Source organism: Melospiza georgiana, chromosome 4 (genome assembly GCF_028018845.1).
Source record: "Melospiza georgiana isolate bMelGeo1 chromosome 4, bMelGeo1.pri, whole genome shotgun sequence".
NCBI lineage: Eukaryota > Metazoa > Chordata > Aves > Passeriformes > Passerellidae > Melospiza > Melospiza georgiana.
This window is the reverse complement of record NC_080433.1, coordinates 21,507,098-21,527,096: the sequence shown is the minus strand read 5'-3', so window position 1 is coordinate 21,527,096 and position 19,999 is coordinate 21,507,098. Positions and strand designations below refer to the sequence as shown.

Here is a 19,999-nt window from a genome sequence, read left to right as displayed (position 1 = left end):
CCACACTGAAAAGCAGTGGAGACACAGCCTGGGCTGGTCACTTGGAAGCCAGCCGGGTCAGAGCACAGTGAAAGCCAGGCATGGGTACACTGAGGTTTCCACCCTTCCTTAAATATTAATATTCAAGTTGGAGCCTCTCCTGCCAGATTTTTTCCCAACAAACTCCAGGATCTCTGTGCCTGTCTCAGTTATCTTCCTTTTCCTAAGCCTCAGCCTCTGGGTCCTGGAATCCTTCTCTGTAGCCAGTGGTGTTACAGTCCCTGCACTTACTGGGGAGTTTCTGGTGGAGGAGCTGTCATCCTGAAAGAGAAAACTATGAGGATTATAGAGCCAGGCATGCTCTTTTAATAGAAAAAAACAGGAATAAATAACTCCATCCTTGCAGCTAAATGTGCATACATGGACTGAGGCACAACCTTCTTAGCATTAGGTTGGTCTGTTAATATTCTTTCACTTCCCAGAGCTAATTTCCAAGTTCAATAAGTTAATCATGATGGACTTATGTTCTCACAGCCAGATGAGCCAGCTGCACACTCAGCAAACCATGAGAGCGAAAGAAAATATCTGCTTGGGCACACAGGGGCTCAGCCCCTCTGTGTGAGCCTAGGGGATAAGGGAGGACATTTTTTTAAATTACTATTTTGTTTTTAGGATTGCCAAGCATACACCTTTCTTGATTTTGTAAGGAGAAACTGTCTAGGAATCATTGAAGGCATGTTGTGAGGACATAATATGTGAAGACATATTAATTTAAAAGATTTAAAGTGTTTCATGTTTAGCACAGACACAAAGACACGTGGTTATTAGTCACTAATTTTCACACATTGGTGTAAACCAGTATTTAAGGGAGCCTGGCTGAAACTGTATCTTACGGCACAGCTCAGTTCTGGTGCTTTTGGGATAAACATTGTCATTAATTAATCCTTAAAGCTAAGAGAAATGGGATTATTCAGCCTGGAGAAGTTTTGGGGTGACCTCACTGTGGCCTTGCAGTACCTGAAGGGAGCCCACAGGAAAGATGGAGAGAGACTCTGGACAAGGGCCTGGAGTGACAGGACAAGGGGGAATGGCTTCACACTGACAGAGAGCAGGTTTAGATTGGATATTGGGCAGAAATTCTTCCCTGTAAAGATGGTGTGAAAAATGCCAATCACTTGTTTTTAAAATTTTTAAAAGTTTAATAGTAATAAAATGGTTGAAAAAATAGTAACAGAATTAGAGTAATAACAATCTGGACAAATTGAATTAGGACAATATGAGACAATAAAAACAAAGAGTTATGGACATCTGGGTACCTCCTTCTGGGCATCAGGAGCCTGAAAAAGGACCCACGTTAACGGAGGATTAACCTTTAAAAACAACAGCCTGTTGCATATTCATACACCTCATACATGATGCATAAATTCCATTCAAATACAGGATTCTGTCTGGTCATCGTCAACTTCTTCCTCTGAATCCTGACAGCGCCTTCAAGGCGGGAAGAAGTTCGTTTCTTCTGATAAGAGAACAATAAATTCTTTTTCTCTGAAAGATTTAGGTGTCCTGTGGCTGCTATCTCGCTGCGAGTCCTTTCTTTTAAAAAAGTCTCTTATCGTTTCTATTTTAACATTTTTTATAACCTAAAACTATATTTAATACAGTACTTAAGAGAATTAATACAGCATTACTTTCTAACATAACACATATAATACTCATTTTAATATTTGCGAAAAGCCAATCATAAAATACATGCATTTTTCACAGTGAGGCCGTGGCACAGGTTGCCCAGAGCAGCTGTGGCTGCCCCTGGATCCCTGGCAGTGTCCAAGGCCAGGCTGGACGGGGCTCTGAGCAACCTGGGACAGTGGCAGGTGTCCCTGCCCATGGCAGGGGGTGGAACTGGATGATCCGGACAATCGCTCCCACCCGCGGCAGTCTGTGATTACTCAGGCAAGTAACAAAGCGCAGAAGGGCGCTGGGGCGCGCTGCCCTCACACGGCTCCGGGACAGCCATGGCGGGGCGGGGCCGGGCGTGACGTCACGGGCGGGGAGGACGTGACGTCGCGGGGCGGGACAGGCGTAGTTCATCGCGGCTCGTGACGTCACGAGAGGGGCGGGGCCCGCACAGTGTGTGTCGTCACGGGGCGGGGCGGGCCCGGCGCGGTTTATCGCGGAGCGGGGCGGTGCCCGCGGTGTGTCGGGGCAGCGATGGGGGCACAGCTCAGCGTGGTGAGTGCAGGGGGGCGGCCGGGAGCGGGGTCCCTTCCTGCGCAGCCCCGGCCCCGCCCGCAGCGCCACGGGCGGGGCGGTGTCCCGGGGTGCCCCCGCTGTCCGGGGCCGCGCGGTGCCGGGAGCCCCGTGGTGCTGCGGAGGCTCCGGGGCCGTCCCGCTGCTGCCGCGCCCTGGGCTGTTGTTGGTGCCTTGTGCCAGGTTGTTTTGCCCTCCCAGCCCCGCGGCTATCTGTTCTCGTTATTGTTCCTGTTGTTATTGTTGGGGGCTCCGAACGCTTGTGGTGTTTTCCCCGTCAGGATAATTGCAGACTGTAGGTGTCGAGTGGCTGTGTGGAAGAAATTCTTCCCTGTGAGCGTGGTGAGGCCCTGGCAGCGATTGCCCGGAGTTGTGGCTGCCCCATCCCTGGCAGTGTCCACGGCCAGCTTGGATGGGGCTCTGAGCAGCTCGGGATGGTGGCAGCTGTCCCTGCCCGTGCTGTGGGAACGAGATGATCTTTAAGGTCGCTTCCAAGACAAACCATGCCCCGTGCTGTCTGTGGGCAGCGGGTCTGCAGCGCTGTCATCTCCCCACGCGTTGCTTCCCTCTTTGCCCAGCTGCCCCTGACGGATCTTTGCTCCGCTGCTCATACACTCTGTTCTCCGGGTTTGTGAGAGGGCTGGGTGGAGCTGCATTCAGCATATGCTCCTTTGGGTGCAGCTGCTTGTAAGGTGCATTGAACGGGGGGCATGAGGCTAAAGCTGCACAAGTGAAGGAATCCCGTTATCCTCTCGTTGGTGTGTGGAACAGATGAGAGGAGTGTTAGCTGCCATTCCTTCAGAGCCAGGGTGTGTGAAGCCGAGGGTACAGCGTGTCTCATGCCCAAGCAGGGTTTGGTTTGTGTGTTTGCAGGGCAGGGCAGCCTGTTAGCCTGTGTGCTGGACTGTGCTGTGCTCACCACGCCCGGCACTGCAGTCTCCATGGCTTTTCTCTTTGTTATCACACAGAGCCCTTTTTCCATTAATAAAAATTCCTGCTCTGTTACTAATTCTGCCTTGTCTGTTTGCAAAGAATAGTGCAGCTGGAAATGATGAGTCACGAGGTCCCCATGTAGTGATTCCCAGGCCCTGTGGTCAGCCTGTTGCTCTCTGCTGCTGGAGACCTGGTGCTGTGCAGTTATCTTCATTTACATCTTGGTCTGCCCTGTGGTGAGAGTATGTAGGCCACTTTTAACCCAGAGAATGTTTTTCTTAGCAAGCATGGCTTTTGGTAAGCATTCAGCCTTCAGTTCTTCCCCTTTTTTCTGCCCACCTGGTGATAGATCTGAGTAAGGGACTAAAATAGCTTTCTGAATTAGGGGGTGTGCTCTGTCTTTCCAGCCCAAATCCCATGAGACTTGCGCTAATTGACCATGAATAACAAATTGCTTTCCACGAGGTTAGTGCTGTGTTAAAATTATTTCTCATTGCCTGACAACAGCAGCTCTATTTTTTGGTTCATTTGAGATGGCCACATTTGCAAATAAAACTGTTTTAACTTAATAATGTCTCATTTGAAACACCTGCTGCAAAGTCAGCTTGCTATTGCCTCCAGACCTCACTCACCTGTTAATTTCTCATTGAGGAGTTTACTTGCTGCTCTGTCAGCTTGAACAGCTTCCTTCCCTCTGCCCGTTTTTGTGACTCGATACCAAAATGTCTTCCCAGAGCTGCAGTAATCTGATGGATCTATGAGAGTTAAGGAATAATTTTCCTGTGAACTTCAGCTTCTTCAGAAACAACCTTTATGGAACTATTTCAGTATTCCCAAATAAAAGCGAAAAGTGCAGTGTGTGTATGGCATGGTGTCCCCTCGGGCTGTACACAGTGATGATACATTTTAAACCTGCACAGCAGCACTTTAGGAAGAGAGAATTTATGCTGTCCCACAGTTTTATTATTAATAATGTAGGAAGTTTTTATAGCCTCCTGAGGGACTGCCACAGTTGCACAAATGCTATTCTAAAATATTGTTCAGGTCACTATAAAATGAAAGTGAAAGCTAAGCAGGCAGAACTTGGAGCTCATTTTTTCTATTTTTGCTATAGTCAGGCTTTTCCTCTGTTGAAGTGTTTAATAATAAATCACTGAGTCAGAGAGGATTTTTATAAGTAGTTGTGCAGCTTATTCTCCTGCCCCAATGTGAGGAGGGTGGTGTGGTGTCAGAGCATAATCTGTTCCTGTCTTATAGGGCTTCAGAGGTGGGGAAAATGACAGTAAAGGCACAAGAAGGGCTGTCCCTTGGCTGCGTCCTGCAGCGTAGCTGCTTTCCCAGGGAAGGGGAGCTGCTCTGCATGCAGGTCTCTGTGGTGGTGGGAGTGCCAGTGCCTGCCCCCAAACTCTGAGCTGGAGGGTGTGTGCGTGGTGCCAGCACCCAGCAGCAGCATGGCATGGCTGGCAAAGCCCTGCTCGGCTGCCAGAGAGAGAGCGGGGTCTGTGCCACGTGTGAGAGCCCAAATTATGGGGTGGCCTGTGAAGGGGTCTGTGCTACAGTGGCCCCTGTGTCCAGATGGCAGCAGCTCGGGAGCCTGGAGAGTGGGCACACTCTGCCAGCTGCTGGGGGATCTGCATCATACAGGTGTGTGTGTGTGGAATTCCCACTCGTGGACCTTCATCCGGATCGCTGGGAACGGGAACAGGATGAGCCTGTCAGGGCTGTTTCTGGGTGTCTAGCTTGTTGATCAGTGTGTCTGCCACAGGCTTAGGCTGGATATTACTAAAAGGTTCTTCCCCCCTAAGGGTGATTGGGCACTGGAGCTCCCCTGGGAATTGTCACAGCCCTGAGCCCAGCAGAGCACAAGGAACATTTGGACAGTGTTCTCAGGGATTGTTGGGGTGTTCTGTGTGGAATTGGACTGGATGATCCTGATGGGCCCCTCTCAACTCAGGATATTCTGTGTGTATTTGGACATGTGTGATACATGTGTCTGTGTGCCTGCTGGAGATGGGGATTCAGCCTCCCTGTCAGGGCACCTGGGCATATGGAGCTGTGCCAGCCTCACTTTGTGTCCAGCTGCCAGCCCTGTGCTGGTGTGCAAGCAAGTGCCTCAGCCCAGGAGTGATGCTAGGTCTTCATATAGCAAATCTGTGAGTTTGGTTTTTTTTTTTTTTAATAATGCCTCTCTTCCTGCTCAAATAAACTTTTTGGTGGTTAGAGTACCATGGCATGGCACCCCATTCCCTGTCACCCAAATAACTTGTTCTGCACACGTGTCTGACACCGTTTCTGTGCCGCTGCAGTTGCGCCAGGTTGTGACATACCCAATATGGCTGATCTACACCACCTTCATGAGGCTCTTCAGGAATCCCCAGCCTGCCATTACCCTCAAGGACCCGGAAGTGAAGTATGCACTGAGGCTGATTGATAAGGAGGTAGGTGCACGTGCAGTGCTGAGCATGACCATGGGCGCTGTGAAATGCTTACAGCTTCTGAAGCCTTGGGTGATGTCCCAACAGGGTGGATACTTTTGTCTTGAGGAAAGGACTTCTTTATAAAAGCTTTGTGTGGTGTAACTTGCAGTTCTGCAAGCAGCTTATTTCCAAACAGCTTAGAGTGGGGAATGCTGCTTGGAAATGATCAAACTCACAGTGATGTGTGTCAGCAGAAATTCCCAAACTCTGCACCACTGACTGGGCTAAGGGACACAAGCCCTGCTGTCAGGCAGAGCAGGCAGCTTTTTCATGGTCAGTGGCATTCAACAGCAGCTGCCAGAACTATGCTTGTTCCTGTTAGTGGACTGATATACTGTAGTGTTTTTAGGAAGAAAGGTGTTTAAGTCACGCAGTCCTGACAGTACCCAAACTCTCTCAGCTTCTCTACTCTCTGTTAAAAGTAAAGCCTCCCAGTACAAAATTAAATGCTTGCTCAAGTGGGATACCAGAGGAAGGTCATGATGCTTTCAGGGGTGGATCTTGCCATCAGAAATTGGTAACTAAGCTTGTGGGAAGTGAGCCAAAGCCACCAAAGTTGAAAAGTCTAGGTTTCTATTGGATAAACCCACTATCAAAAGCATGAGAGAGATATCTTGGCTTCTCAGGTGTAAAGTCACACCTGAGGAAATTTTTAGTGTTGACTTTTTAAGGCTATGAGCTATTCAGAAATTTATCAGAAGACTTTGTACTGGAACAGAGCTTTGTTTGAGGTGCACTGGTGGCTTGGCTTTGAATGGTTCTGTCAAAGGAAACAAAAAAAATACTGTCATTTTGAATCCTGGGTTTGTGGGAACTGAGAGCTTCCCTATGGCTTGGGTGGGGCTGCATTGCTGATTTTATCCCCCAGGTGTGCTGCAACCACACTGTTATTATAGGCTCCCTACTTCTCATGAAGTCAGGAAAGGCTGAGGGAATTGGGATTGTTCATCCTGGAGAAGAGAAGGCTTTGGAGTGACCTCACTGTCCCCTTGCAGTGCCTGAAGGGAGCCCACAGGAAAGATGGAGAGAGACTCTTGACAAGGGCCTGCAGTGACAGGACAAGGGGCAATGGGTTCACAGTAACAGAGAGAAGGTTTAGATTGGATATGAGGGAGAAATTCCTCCCTGTGAGGGTGCTGAGGCCCTGGCAGAGGCCCACAGAGCAGCTGTGGCTGCCCCTGGATCCCTGGCAGTGTTCAAGGCCAGGCTGGATGGGGCTTTGAGCCAGCTGGGATAGTGGAAGGTGTTCCTGCCCACGGCAGAGGGTGGAACTGGGTGATCTTTATTGTCCCTTCCACCCAAATCCTTCTGTGATTGTGTGATGTGTCCAAATTGAGTCTGCCACACCTCTCTCTTGAACAGAGAAATTAGGAGTATTGAGGCTGCTTCCTAGTACATAGCATAGGAAAAATCTTTTATAATATAGTTAGGTGTGCTAATTTAGTTCATCCCTTAAAAAAGCCAACAACTTCAGTTTGGCTGGTTGTTTTTATAATGGTGTGCATAATTATTTGTTGCCTTTCAGTGGCTTCTGCAAAGCACCAGACTGCAAAAACTGTTCTTCAACTTTGCATTTGGCAAGGGTGGAAAACTCCTTGGCACTGCAGCTTGAGACAGAAGTGTGTGGCCAAGGGCTTCCAGGTGCTCAGGGCAGTGCCAAAGGGGAGTGACCTTGTGCTGGAAGTGGATCCTGATCCAAGGCTGTCTGTAATCCAGCCTTGATGACACCTTGCAGGGTGACAGGCTCAGTGTCCTGGTTGTGTGACAGAGAATGGCACAGGCCTCTTGGTGTTGGGGATCCCCTGAGCCTCCTACTTTCTCACAATTGCCTCACGATGCACCAAAATACTTGTGTTATTCACCTTCAACTAAACTCTCTCGACTTTAATTGCTCAGGTGATTAAGTGAGAATTCAGAGCTTTGTTCTTTCTGTGCTATTAAAGACAGCACAATAAAAATGCAGCATTATTGGCAAAAGCCAGTGATTTCCATACAGTCCTGAAATTTCCATACAGAAACAGCAGCAGTGTTAAGTCCACGTTAGTTTTCTTTCTAAAGGAATTTTCAGTGGCAGTTACTGCTCCTGAATAGACATAAGTACAGAGAAGCCCTTCTGAGACTGCCAATCCATTCCCTTCTTCCTTCAGGATTTGCCTTAAAATGAGGTACTGTGAACAAAATTTCATCAGTCTGACCATAGCAAGGGAGGATGAGTCAAACTGTGAGGGACAAATTTGTCTCTATTGGTTACTTTAAAAACAGTTAGGCAAACAAAATAAGGGTTGCAAAATCCTTAAAAACAGAAAGTCACTGGCTGAGGCATTAAGCTGTATGATGTTTCTTTGTCTTTTTCATTTTTTGCTGTGTTTTCCATTCCTATGAATATGACCTGATTTTTGAAACATAAAATTTACATAATATATGAAATAGTGTTCAGATACTTATTGCCAAAATTTTATTAAAGGTGTGACTTTCCTAGTAAAAATTAGAATAATTATCCCAACAGGACTGGGTATATTGTCATAATTTTGTTCATATCTAAACACAGTGCTCTTTTCAATTTTATTTATGGATTAATTCAATTTTTACAGGGAAAATACTTCAAGGACCTTACCATAGCAAAAGGAATCAGGTTGCTACTTCCATTGAAATGGTTAATTCATCTGAATTTGAGAGATGAAAATCAGAATACTTTGGCCTTGAATTCCTGCATATTTAAGCTTGAAATGAGAATTAAAGAGCTAATTAATTTATGTCTTGTGGCCTTCTCACAGAAGGAAGTGTAAATGTCCATAATATTTGGAAAATTATCATTTAGTCTTAATCAGGTATTGTTAAGTGTCATTAGTTCTTAATCCTGCAGGATGCCAGACTTGTCTTGTTTTAGAAGTGAAATCACAAACATTAAATCCCAACAGCAGAGCTGACTGTTCTGATTTTCCTTTTTCAGGAAGTTAGTCATGACACAAGGAGATTTCGATTTGCCCTCCCTTCCATGGAGCACGTTCTGGGTCTCCCTCTAGGTACGTTCCCTATGATTAATCCAAGTGTTGATGGCATTAATTACACTAGAAGAGATTTTGTGGGGTTTTTTTCCCTATGTTTTGTGTTTGGAATACTGCTCATGTGTCTGTTACTGAGAGCTCTGCAAGATTATCCTTGTGCTGTGAGTAATCTGAAGTGCAGTGTGTGTGAGTGAACATCCAGCTTGTTTCTGTGGAGAGTGGAGGAGCAAACACAGGTCTTCACTTGTACTTTTCCAGTCTCAGCTTTCCAGCATGTGTTATTCCTGTGGGGCTGATTCCCTGCAGTCCCCTTCCATGCCCTGAGGCACCACTCTCATCCACTTCTCCTCTAACACATGTGGTTTACCAGATGACCTACTCACTTCTGAATTTTGTGGAAGGTTTGAATCACCCAGGGGTGGCTGTTTCCAAAGGCCTTGCCACGTGGTGTGGTGCCTTCCATAACAGCTTAGTGCAATTGTTTCCTCCTGCTTGTATAAAGAGCATTTAATTGTGACTTGTGTTTAATAGGACTTCTGCTTTAACAAGCTGCTGCAGTGATCCCTGGCTCCTGAGCTTTGTGGTTGTTGTCAGCACCTTTTCCAGGTGTTAAACTCCATCTTCTTTGGGGTGTTAAAAAATCTCTTGATCTTTTTAATAGCCATGAAAGCAAAGCTCCTTTCCCTGGCTTGTCCAAAAAGGACATTGAGAAGTGGTTTGCAGGGTGAGACTTGGGAAGCAGAGAGAGCTGAAAGCTGCAGGAGATGGAAAAGCAGCTGGGAGCAGCAGAGCTGCAGTTGGGTGGCAGATGCTGTTTGGTCCAGCACCAGTTTTTGCCTTTTATCACCAAAACCACTGAAGGCTTCATTCTGAGGGAGAGCATTGTATGTGGCCCCATGCAGAGGCTGCCAGCTTATGTCCTGTCAGCGTGGGGTAAAGCTGTTAGACAGGTGGGGGCATAAGGCACATTTTCTCTCTAGGAGGGGCAGCTTTTCTGCTCTGTAGCAGTTCTTGTGAGGCGTGCCCCAGTAGCAGTCCCACTGTCCAGGCTGACAGTCTACAGGGCTCACCAGGGCTCTGTGGTCTGTGCCTGCAGCCTCTTCTGCCCTAGAGAAGGAGCAGGAGCTCCCTGCTGCAGCTCCCTCCAGGTGTACCCTAGCAGGATGTCTGTAGGCTCTGCTGGGAGGGTTACTGCAATATGATGTCCCTGTACAGCTTCAGGTGAGTGATGATTGCTCATTCCTCAAGTCACCAGGTAGCACATCTTCCCTCACCAAGCTCTTTGTAATCCTTCTGAATTAAAGAATTAAGCATGCCTGAAGGGTCAGCTGCCTCTGGAGGTAGTGTAATATGGTCATTATGATCATTTGCAAAACAATTCCTGGTAAAATATTCTCTGTTGTCTTCCCATAACAGGCAGAGGAGCTGTGCCATCATTGGAGGTGATTTGTTCTGTTGATCTAATGGTGAAAAAAAAACCCAAAATTCAAAACCTGTCCTTCCCCTCCTGGGTAATCTTCACTTAGGTGTCTTCAGAATAGTGGAAATTTATAGTAAAACCTTCCATAGAAGTTAGTTATTTTCTTGCTTTTTTCAGAAAAAAATATATAGACATTGAGAAGAGAAACTGTTGTAGAGAGCTCAGAGGATGTGTGACAGATGGAAACATGGTTGCTGCATTCACATGTTAAGCTGGAGGAATAGCAGGGTTAGAAAAGTGCTTTGTGTCTGGGCAGCCTCAGCAAAGGCAGCTGGAGAGCTCCTGGAGGACGTGAGGGATCTGTGGTCAAAGCAAGAACAGTTACAAACTCAGCTTTAACTAAACTTTACAGCTAATACATTAATAAAGATGTGTGAACAGCATTTGACAGTTCTCCCCTCCTGGGTCCCTTTTATTTGCCTGTACAGGAGAGACAAATCCCATCTTTTGAAAGATCTCAGGTACAGTTCAGGCTTTGGTAAATGTAAATGCATGAAGTTATGATTGACACACAGAATTAGCAGTGGAGTTGTCTGTCCTTCCAGGTAGATCTGTGCATGGCTAACAACTCTGGCAAGGTGTGGCAGTGTCAGGAAAATAGGAAAGGAAGAAGTGATGCCCCAAAATAAGGTAGTTAGAGCTTAGAGGCTGCATTTCAGCACATCCACTGAACGAAAAATCTTTTGAAAGAAAAGTGTTTGAAAACAAATGTTGGAGTTTTTTTTCCCTGCAATAGGGCAGCACATCTACCTGTCTGCACGGATTGATGGAGCTCTGGTTGTCAGACCTTACACTCCAGTTTCCAGTGATGATGACAAGGGCTTTGTGGATCTTGTTGTCAAGGTGAGATGTCATGCTCTGTTCCCAGGCTGGGCAACTTCTGAACCACCTTTACAGTGCCTTTATGTGAAGTTTGGTGTGCTGGCTTCTCTTCAGGAATGTGCCAGTACCTGAAAGTCCACATGGCATTCTGCAGGCACTTCTTTAGTGAGGGTGTCTCATGAGATGCTGCATCATTTGCACCCTCTGTGTAGACCTGCAGATGTTCATATGCTTTTTAATCCTTCTGGAATAAGGAATTAACCTTGCCTGAATGGGCAGTTGCTCTGAAGCTAATGGAATTTGGTCATTGTGGTCACTGAGAGTGGTGATCATTATCATTACTGATCCAGAGAGTGGGAATGATTGATTTAATTGGTAAGAATGTGATTTTCAGATTATCACTCTTGTGATAATGTACTTTTGTTTGTCCTCTTGGTGGCTTGAGTACCTATCATTTAAAGCTGTTAGGAATTTAAAATATGAATATCTGCACTGGATTTTCTCTTAGAGTTTTGGTCTTTGGAATCACAGTGTTTTGAGTTTTTTCTTTATTTTTCTAGCCCCTTTTAAAATTGGGCATAAATTGTGTCAATTTTTATCAATATTTTCTGTGTTGCAGAACTACAGTGGAGAAATCACTGGTCTCTGTCCAAAAATTGGGACAGGAGTGGCATTTTGATCTTTTGTCAGTGAGACATTGCATTTCTTTATGGAGTAATTGTGTTCTTTGCATGAGGAGTATTTGTACATAAAAATTTGAAGGGCAAATACTCTGAGCTGTGAGACTGAATTGCTTTGTTACTGTTTTTAACAGGTCTACTTCAGAGGTGTCCATCCCAAGTTTCCTGATGGGGGGAAGATGTCTCAGTACTTGGACAGCCTGAAAATAGGGGACACCATTGACTTCAGAGGACCAAGTGGCCTCCTTGTGTACAAAGGAAAAGGCAAGGCTGGTTTGGAATATAGAATTTACCCAGAGTAAACAGTACAGGAAAAATGTCTTATTGCTATAGAAGTGCTTTTTATTGATGCGGTTCTCAAGTAAGGGATGGATTTTTTCCATGCTTATATAGGCACAGTTTATACACTGACAAAAACACTGGCTATTTGCACTGTCCACTGCTAACTTCCCAAGTAAAGATGAACTTTGACTAGGCATTGCTTTTATGTCAATGTAAAATATCTTCTGTTAGTGTAATGCAGTCACTAATGTGTCACAAAAACCTTCTGGTAGTTCTGTGTGGAGCAGAACTCTGACACGTGGTTTTCCAGAGCTTTGTATGTAGCATTCATGTTATTCTGGATGAAGAGAGCTGTGAATACAGCCCAACACTTTGGGAAGCTTCAGACTCTGTGTTTGGCTCAAAAAGAGAAAAATTTAAAAAAAACCCCCATGATACATATTTTATGTTTTTCTTTAAAATCATCTGCTCAGGGAAAATAAACTCTCTGAGCAGATCAATTCCTTTGTGTAGAGCTGTTTCTAGAATCTGGGCCTGTGAATGTCACTGGGGGTGTGGGATGTGAGCAAATTGAAATACAGGTGGTGTGTATGCAGGCTGTGATCAGGGATAAGTCATAACCCCTGTCAGTGTCTGATGGTACCACCTCATGTCCTAAAACCACCTGTCAGGATTGCTCTAACTCAGGACATCCTTACCTTTTCCCTTCTCTGGGAGGGAAGGGTGGCAGGGCTGAAATGAAGTCAATTTAGCAGGATGTGCTGGAAAGGGGTAACAGGAGGTGTTTCCTGCTTGCCTCAGTGTTTTCCATCTCTTTCTCTCTTCAGGCAAGTTTGCTATTCGGCCAGAAAAGAAAGCTGAACCAGTTACCAAGACAGTGAAGTACGTGGGGATGATTGCAGGGGGCACTGGTAGGTACCTGTAAGGATTCATCTGTGGTTTCTGACAGCTGCTAGATGCATTTGCTTACATTTTCCCACTTGTCCCTTCTTTTACTCCCCATCCTCATATCACTGACCTGCCTCTGTCCCCCAGGGATAACACCTATGCTGCAGATCATTCGAGCAATCATCAAGGACAAAGATGACCCCACCATTTGCCAGCTGCTGTTTGCTAATCAGGTAATTCTGTCCTTTTTTTTCTGTTTGTAGTGTTTTACTTACCTAGCAGGACTCCACTCAGCAAATGAAATCACAGAGATACAAACCCTGAGGGAAGAAGTGAAGTGTTGGAAACCTCCCATATAAAAGTACAGTGATAAATTGAGGGTTTAGCATTACTACAGAAAGGATTGCTAATGTTTGCCTTCCTGTGGCTCATTGCTCTGTTTCTAATCCAGTTTATGAATGTTAAAGCCCTGCATTCCTTTGTGCAAGTTGTTAATGTTTTGGGCAGACTTTCAGAGCTGTCTCTCTTAGTGGAAACATGAAAGGGGTGGATATTTGTCTCCTCCAGCAATTTCAACTCTCCAGCTTTGCAGCAGTCTTTGTCTGTGGAATCTTTCTGTCTGAGGACATCTTGGGTGAGGCTAAAACTAACTGGTCTCCAGCAGCTCCCTCAGTTACAGAGCTATGATTCTTCTTGGCTGTCTGCTTTTATTTCCAGCCCTTCTGTCAGTTTTTCACTGCTTCTCCTGCTCCTTGAGGAGCATCCTTGCATCCTGCAAGCTGGCCAGAGGGAAACTCTCATCCATGGAATCCTTACAAAAGAGATTTCTTGGAAAAGCCAAGTGTTGGTGTGCTGCTGGGCAGTACCCCTTCTGGGCCTGATGTTCTTCTGCTGTGACTCTTTCTGCTTTTTAATTTCTCCCTCTAATTAATATTTGTGTTTGCATTGAGTCCTTATTTGCAGTGAGCTTCACTTCATGCTTGTGGTTTTTAGCTTCTTTAGGATCTCCTCTATTTTTCTTCTCATATTCAGTGTGTGCTCATTCATTTGTGCCATTTTTATGCTGCAAGAAAGATGGAGAGGGACTCTTGACAAGGGCCTGGACTGACAGGACAGGGGGCAGTGGCTTCACACTGACAGAGAGCAGGTTTAGATTGGATATGAGGAAGAAATTGTTCCCTGTGAGGCTCTGGCATAGGTTGCTCAGAGGAGCTGTGGCTGTCCCCGGATCCCTGGCAGTGTCCAAGGTCAGGCTGGGGCTCTGAGCAACCTGGAGAGTGGAGCTGGATGGGCTTTAAGGTCCCTTCCAGCCCAGGCAGTTCTGTGATAGCTGAGTTGTAGTCTGAGGTGGTTCTGCCCAGGAGCTACGATCCAAGTGCTGAGATTCCCTGTTCTGAGGAGCCCTGCCAGTGCTCTCTGCTGCTGGCTGGAGCCCTTGGATTTGGCATAAATTGCAGTGGTATCAGGGCAGGAGGGCCAGGATTTGCTGGGAATGATTCAGAATGGCTAACACAGGGCTGGAGCTGCTTTAGTAGCATGGGAAGCCCAGTGCAGCTGGGAGGGAGAGCCTGGGGAACAGTTCCCTCCCTGTTAGCTATGGAAACATCAGTCCCTGGCTTTAGAGAGTCCTTGCACCCAGTAACTCCACAAATAGGAAGCAGTTTTTAAAAATATTTTAAAGTGTTTAAAACAATGTACATGGGCTCCTAGTGTGCTTCTGGCTGGCACACTTTGAGTTGGCCAGAGCCAGTAGGAGTTTTTCTGGAGCACCCACAGCTGCAGATCCAGAAATAGCACCTTCTCTGGAATAGCTGCTACACATTCCTGCTCATCCCCACAGTTATGGACTTAGTGGTTACCTCTGTGCCAAATTACTATGGCTGCAGGGGATGGCAGCACTTTTAGTCCCTGCCCTTTTCCTTCCTGCCCAGAACTGCAGCTGCTTTGAGGGAAATAAGGCTTTCCTTTGGCCTTCAGTGATGCTGCACCAGGGAGGAGCCAAACTTGATACCCTGAGTAATGTTTATTGTTCCAACCAGAACTTGATAGCCTTTTGGTTGTTCATTCCACATGCTTTTTAAAAGCCAAGCAGTCTCCATATGGCAATGCTGATGATACTTGAATTGACAAAGGTGAAAAAAACTGACATTTTCATGTCTGGATGGCAGAGTATGAAGGGGTAGGGAGATATTTCTGTGCAATCATGATTAGTTTTATGATGTGCGCTAAAAGGGGCTTTATTTTTCTGATTCCCTGATTAAGTGATGGTTCTGGTTTGTTTTATTTTTAGAGGGAAGGCATTGCATGGTCAGGATTTGGAAAGTTATGAGCCTTCTATTAGCTCTGCCACAGGCTAGGCATGGGAATAACTTGGGTTTGGCCTCTTCAGCCTTTGAAATGGAGTTGCACCATCTCTTCCATCTGTCAGGGCTGTGCAGTAGCTGCTGCTGTGTGGCCGTATGAGGGCTGCACTCACATGCAGGGTGTGATCACTGTTTCCCTGTCCTGCAGACTGAGAAGGACATCCTGTTACGTTCCGAGCTCGATGAGATCCAGGCGCAGAATCCCGCGCGCTTCAAGTGCTGGTACACGCTGGACACGGCGCCTGAAAGTAAGACCTGGAGTGCCACTGCTTGTGAGGCTCAGGAGCCTCAGCGTGCTTTACAGGAGACCTGCTGTGCCATGGGTGTATTTCTGAGCTCCATGATTCATTTCTTAGGGCATTCATTGCTTAGTGAATGTCTGAGCAGCCTCATTCTCCACACAGGGATGCACACAGGCTCCAGGTGTTTCCAAAGCTCTCCTCAGGCCAATGGCAGTGCAGTGTTCCTCCCATGGCTACACCTGCAGATTTACCATTATCTGCTGTGGAGGGTGACCTTCTTTTCTCCTTCCCCACAGGCATAAATGCAATCTGTTATCCTTGTGTTTGGAGCCTGCCTTGAGGCAGCTGCAGTGCCAGAGGCACTGTGGAGCTCATGGGCACAGATCCCTGCCTAAGCTTGCTGAACAAGCTTGAGGAAGAGAAGGCTAAAGAGTGTCATTCCTTGTGGCTTACCTTCCTTACCATTCCTTGTTATGCCCACCCACATGAAATTCACACTCGTGTTCAGTGGGAGTTTGGGGCAGAGAAGGAAAAGCCATATATACCTCCTCTTCCTTGTGACCAGGAGTACACCTCTGGTGTGTTGAGGGAAGGCTCTGTTTCTGTTGTGTCACCCGCTGCAATCAGTGTTCTCCTGCAATATCTGATTGCCATTGCTTCTTTGGGGAAATAATGAACTGATCTTAGCAGTTTGGATAAGAGTTCCTCCTTGGACCTCCTCAAGACTGTTCTGCAGACTTTCACTGTCATATATGAAGCCTGACCAAAACTGGGATAAAAAATGTGTCAGTCTTATGGTGCCCAAAAGTTTGGGTCAGCAGCAGCACAGGTTTGTTCTGTATCCTGGGCTGGGGATGTGATGGTTAACCTGAATCCCAGTAAAACTGACTCTCACTGCAAGTATTCCGACTGGGAACAACTTAATCAGCAGGACTTCTCCTTTCTAAAGTGACTTGTATCTCTCTTTTCCTCCTTTTTACCTCATTCCCCTTCCCCTACTTTCATTTTCTTTTAACAGATTGGGATTACAGCCAAGGATTTGTGAACCAAGAGATGATCAGAGACCACCTGCCCCCACCTCAGAATGATGTTCTGATCCTCATGTGTGGACCTCCTCCAATGATCCAGTATGCCTGCATTCCCAACCTGGACAAACTGGGCTATGCCAAGGACATGAGGTTCTCCTTCTAAACATGACTGTTATTCAGGGATCTTGTGTAGAAGGGAAGGAAAAAGAAAAAAAAACGTTTAATGGGGAACAGGACAAAGTTACAGAGGTGGCTGATGCACAGTGCTGGGAAAATACATTTATGTTAAAAATGCTTCATATTTTGAAGTGCTTCATATTTTGAAATGCTTACTCCCTGGCAAGTAAGACATGTAACTGTGCTAAAGCTGTGTGTGGAGAGGTGATGATGCCTCGTGCTCTGTGTTGACAGTGCAGTTGCTCAGGGCATCACACACTCACTTATGCTTTTTCTTAGTGCTGTAATAAAGTGGCAGTAATATCCTACTTCCTAACACTGTGCATACCCAGGATTTTATTCAGTGTGAACTATGAAAGCAATGACAAGTGTTGGATTATTCACCTTGCTTATGCCAAATTGTAATCCTTACAGAGCTCTGAGGGCCAGGAGTGTTTGCCTTGTACTCATAACCTTTGCAACATCAGTTTAAAGATGCTTGTTGAGTTGAAGGATGCCAATGAACATTTATGGCTGAAGGTGTTGTAGCTGCCTCCTAATCAAAACAGAGAGGTAGACAGTGATAAAAAATTGGTTTCCTTTGTATTTTGCAATAGACTCTCTTAAGTGCAAACACTTTTCCATCTGGTCACAGTTCTCATCCCTGGGCAATGAAAGAAACTACAGAAGGTGACTTTGGGTACTGTTCCAAAAGTACCTTGAATTTTTTGCTTGATAATGTGTGGGATACTGAAAAAAAATTATTAAATTTCGTATTTACTCCTAAGTACCAGGTGATGGCATAGGAGTACAAAAGCAGTTCTTCTGCATGCCCTGTGCAGTGAAAGAAAATGCTGGGTGGAAACTGGATGAGATTTCCTTGTTAATTGTTTCCCAGAGGTGGGTTTGGGCTGAAGGGAGCCCAGATTTCATTGCCAGGGGTTTGGGCAGGCAGCCCTGCTCTGGGTGCAGTAGCACCTGATCACCTTTGTGTCTCAATCAGGCAAAGCTCCCCAGGGTTTGCTTGGGAAGGATGCATGGGAACAGCCTTAAATCACCAAACTGACAGCAAATTCAAGTGTCTCACTGAGTCTAAAACTGTTTCCTAGAAGCTGTTTACTACAGCTTCAATTCTTATTTTTTAATATCCTTTTTTTTACAGCAGCCTTTTACTTAGTTTTTAGGACACTGCAGGCATCTTGTGTGCCCAGCCTTCTGCTTCTGACCAGCAGAGATGCTGCTAAGGTTAGAGGTGTCCTGCAAGGAGTGTAGGGAACTAAAAACCTTGTTCTGGTGGTGACATCAGAGTGACTGGGAGGGTATTTAGTCATGTGTGAAGTACTGTGGCTGCTGAGGTAGATACAGGTGTCAATGTACAATAGCAATTTTTTAAAGGCTGGGTAGGGATTCGAGGTTATAGCTCACTGTGTTTTCTTTTGTGCCACTACAACTGGTGGGTACTGTGTATTTAAAAGGTTCACTTTTCAGCAAGAATTAAAAAGCAAAGATACTACAGTTAATTTAAGGAACCGCAACTAGATAATACTGTTATTAATTTTATTAATTTGACATTTGCCTCAAGTCTTGAATTTTTTGATGTGTGTTTCTGAAACTTGTTCTTTAATACCATGCTCCATTGAAATACTACTCAATTTTTCAAGTTTTAGTCCCTTTCTTGGAAGGCAAAAAGCAGAAATATGAGAGAAGTGGTCTTGCTGCTGGTCTGTATCACTGTGGGATATGCATAGATTTTTTTCTTTATTGTATTTGCCAAGGTCATTCTCATCCTTTTTTATCCTGAATAAAGTTTTGAGAAGCTGAGTTTCATGAGAACTGGTTCATATTTTGATTATTCTTAACTTGGAGTTTCCCTTGGCACCAAAATCAGTGGGTAAATCTAACATCTCCTTGAAGGGCCATAAGATCCAAGATGGCCAGTCACCAGTTCCCTCAGGATCTGTTCATTTAAAAATTTCAGGTTTAATTTGCCAGACTTAAGGTTTTGGTTATTTCATGATCAAAACAACAAGAAATCTGTGAAACTTAACTGAAGCTGGCTAAAAGTGGTCCCTGCTGATGACTAATTGATACAACTCATTAAAAAGGAGGTAGGATAATAAAGTAATTCCTGGCTTTCCACACTAAAAATGCAGTACAGAGGATTCTGTTATCCCAAGGGTTTGGGGGATATTTGGCACAAATTTGTGGTGGCCCAGGTTGGACTAAGCTTTTAACAGTCCTTGGATTCACAGGATTGGGCATTCCAACATGCACTGCACAGGTTTTTGCAGGGAAATCCCTTGATTCCCAAATCCATGGGAGTTCAAAGCAAAAACCCCTGGGAGCTGAAGGCAAGAGGATGTTTCTTGGGCATTTTGAAGTATTTGGTGTGTCCTAAATATTAGGTTTGAATAAATGCAAGTTTTCCAGGATTGTGTTTGGAGTGGCTGGTTTAGGGATGGCAAGGTCTGGATTTGGATTTTTGGGCACTCCCACCGAGCACTCCTTGTGTCAGCTTTAGGTCTGGACTGGTGGGAATTGTTGGAGGAAGGAAAAGGGAATTGAAATGCACAGATCCATTCCTGGAGAAATGATCAGGGTGGGAGAAAAGAGGGTGTGGAACTGCTGGGAGATCCTGGAGAGAGGAGAGGGTCCAAGGGTTGGAAACAAAAGCTGTGGAACAAGCCTGAAAGGGGGCAGGGGAAGGAGGGAAAGAATGCCTGCTCCAGGAATCCAGCAGGGGCCAGGAGAGGATCATTTTCCATCCGCCAGCTCCTGGTGAAATCCTAATAATGAAGGTCAGAGGAAGTTACCTGTTTGCTATTAGGTTTAGAATGAAAGGTGCTATTCCAGAGGGGAATATTCACCTGTTAAAATTCTGTTGGATGGATAAAGAAAAAGAGTGAGGAAGCAGCTGGGGAATGAACAGGTGGATTTTTGGTGGATTCAGGGGAAGATGTGGCAAGGGGCTCTTAGGTAAAAAACACCTCACGGCTGCCACTAGGAAGAGCCCCAACTGCCCTTCTTTCCAAGCTCTGACATTCCAGAGGGGTGACCAGTGGTTAGCACATCCCTTTCTGTATTCCTTAGATGCCTAGTGCCTTGCTGGGAAGAGATAATATTAAGGAAATCAACAAATCCAGGGATGTAACTCCTGATAGTAAAGCCCTGGTGGCTCAGGTTTTTATATTCTTCCCAAACCCAACAGAGGGAATCCTGGAGGAGGTGGAAAACACTGTCACTCTGTTGGTGGAATTCCTGGGCAGTGGAAAGCAGCAGAAGCAGGAAGAGCAGAGCTGGAACCAGACTCCAGCTGGGTACAGCAGATATCAAATCCTTTGGAATTAGAACTAGGCAGGTGTGAGAAGAATTAATTGCTGAATTTGTACCACATGGATTCCTGAGCAGGATCCCAGC

The 19,999-nt window shown here is 45.7% G+C and overlaps 1 protein-coding gene across 2 annotated transcripts; it reads left to right on the top strand.

The window, feature by feature from the left end:
* Positions 1 to 2,123: 2,123 nt before the first annotated feature.
* LOC131082760 (NADH-cytochrome b5 reductase 3) lies at positions 2,124 to 18,415 on the top strand. Of its 2 annotated transcripts, none has more exons than XM_058022871.1 (9): positions 2,124 to 2,208; positions 5,466 to 5,597; positions 8,587 to 8,659; positions 10,858 to 10,964; positions 11,758 to 11,887; positions 12,733 to 12,816; positions 12,941 to 13,026; positions 15,305 to 15,404; positions 16,417 to 18,415. In XM_058022871.1, the coding sequence occupies exons 1-9, from the start codon at positions 2,188 to 2,190 to the stop codon at positions 16,587 to 16,589; spliced, it is 906 nt and encodes a 301-aa protein (XP_057878854.1). In that variant the 5' UTR covers positions 2,124 to 2,187; the 3' UTR covers positions 16,590 to 18,415. The 2 variants fall into 2 exon arrangements, with proteins under 2 accessions (XP_057878854.1, XP_057878855.1); XM_058022872.1 differs by having other exon boundaries at positions 11,758 to 11,892; positions 12,738 to 12,816.
* The last annotated feature ends 1,584 nt before the right edge of the window (positions 18,416 to 19,999 follow it).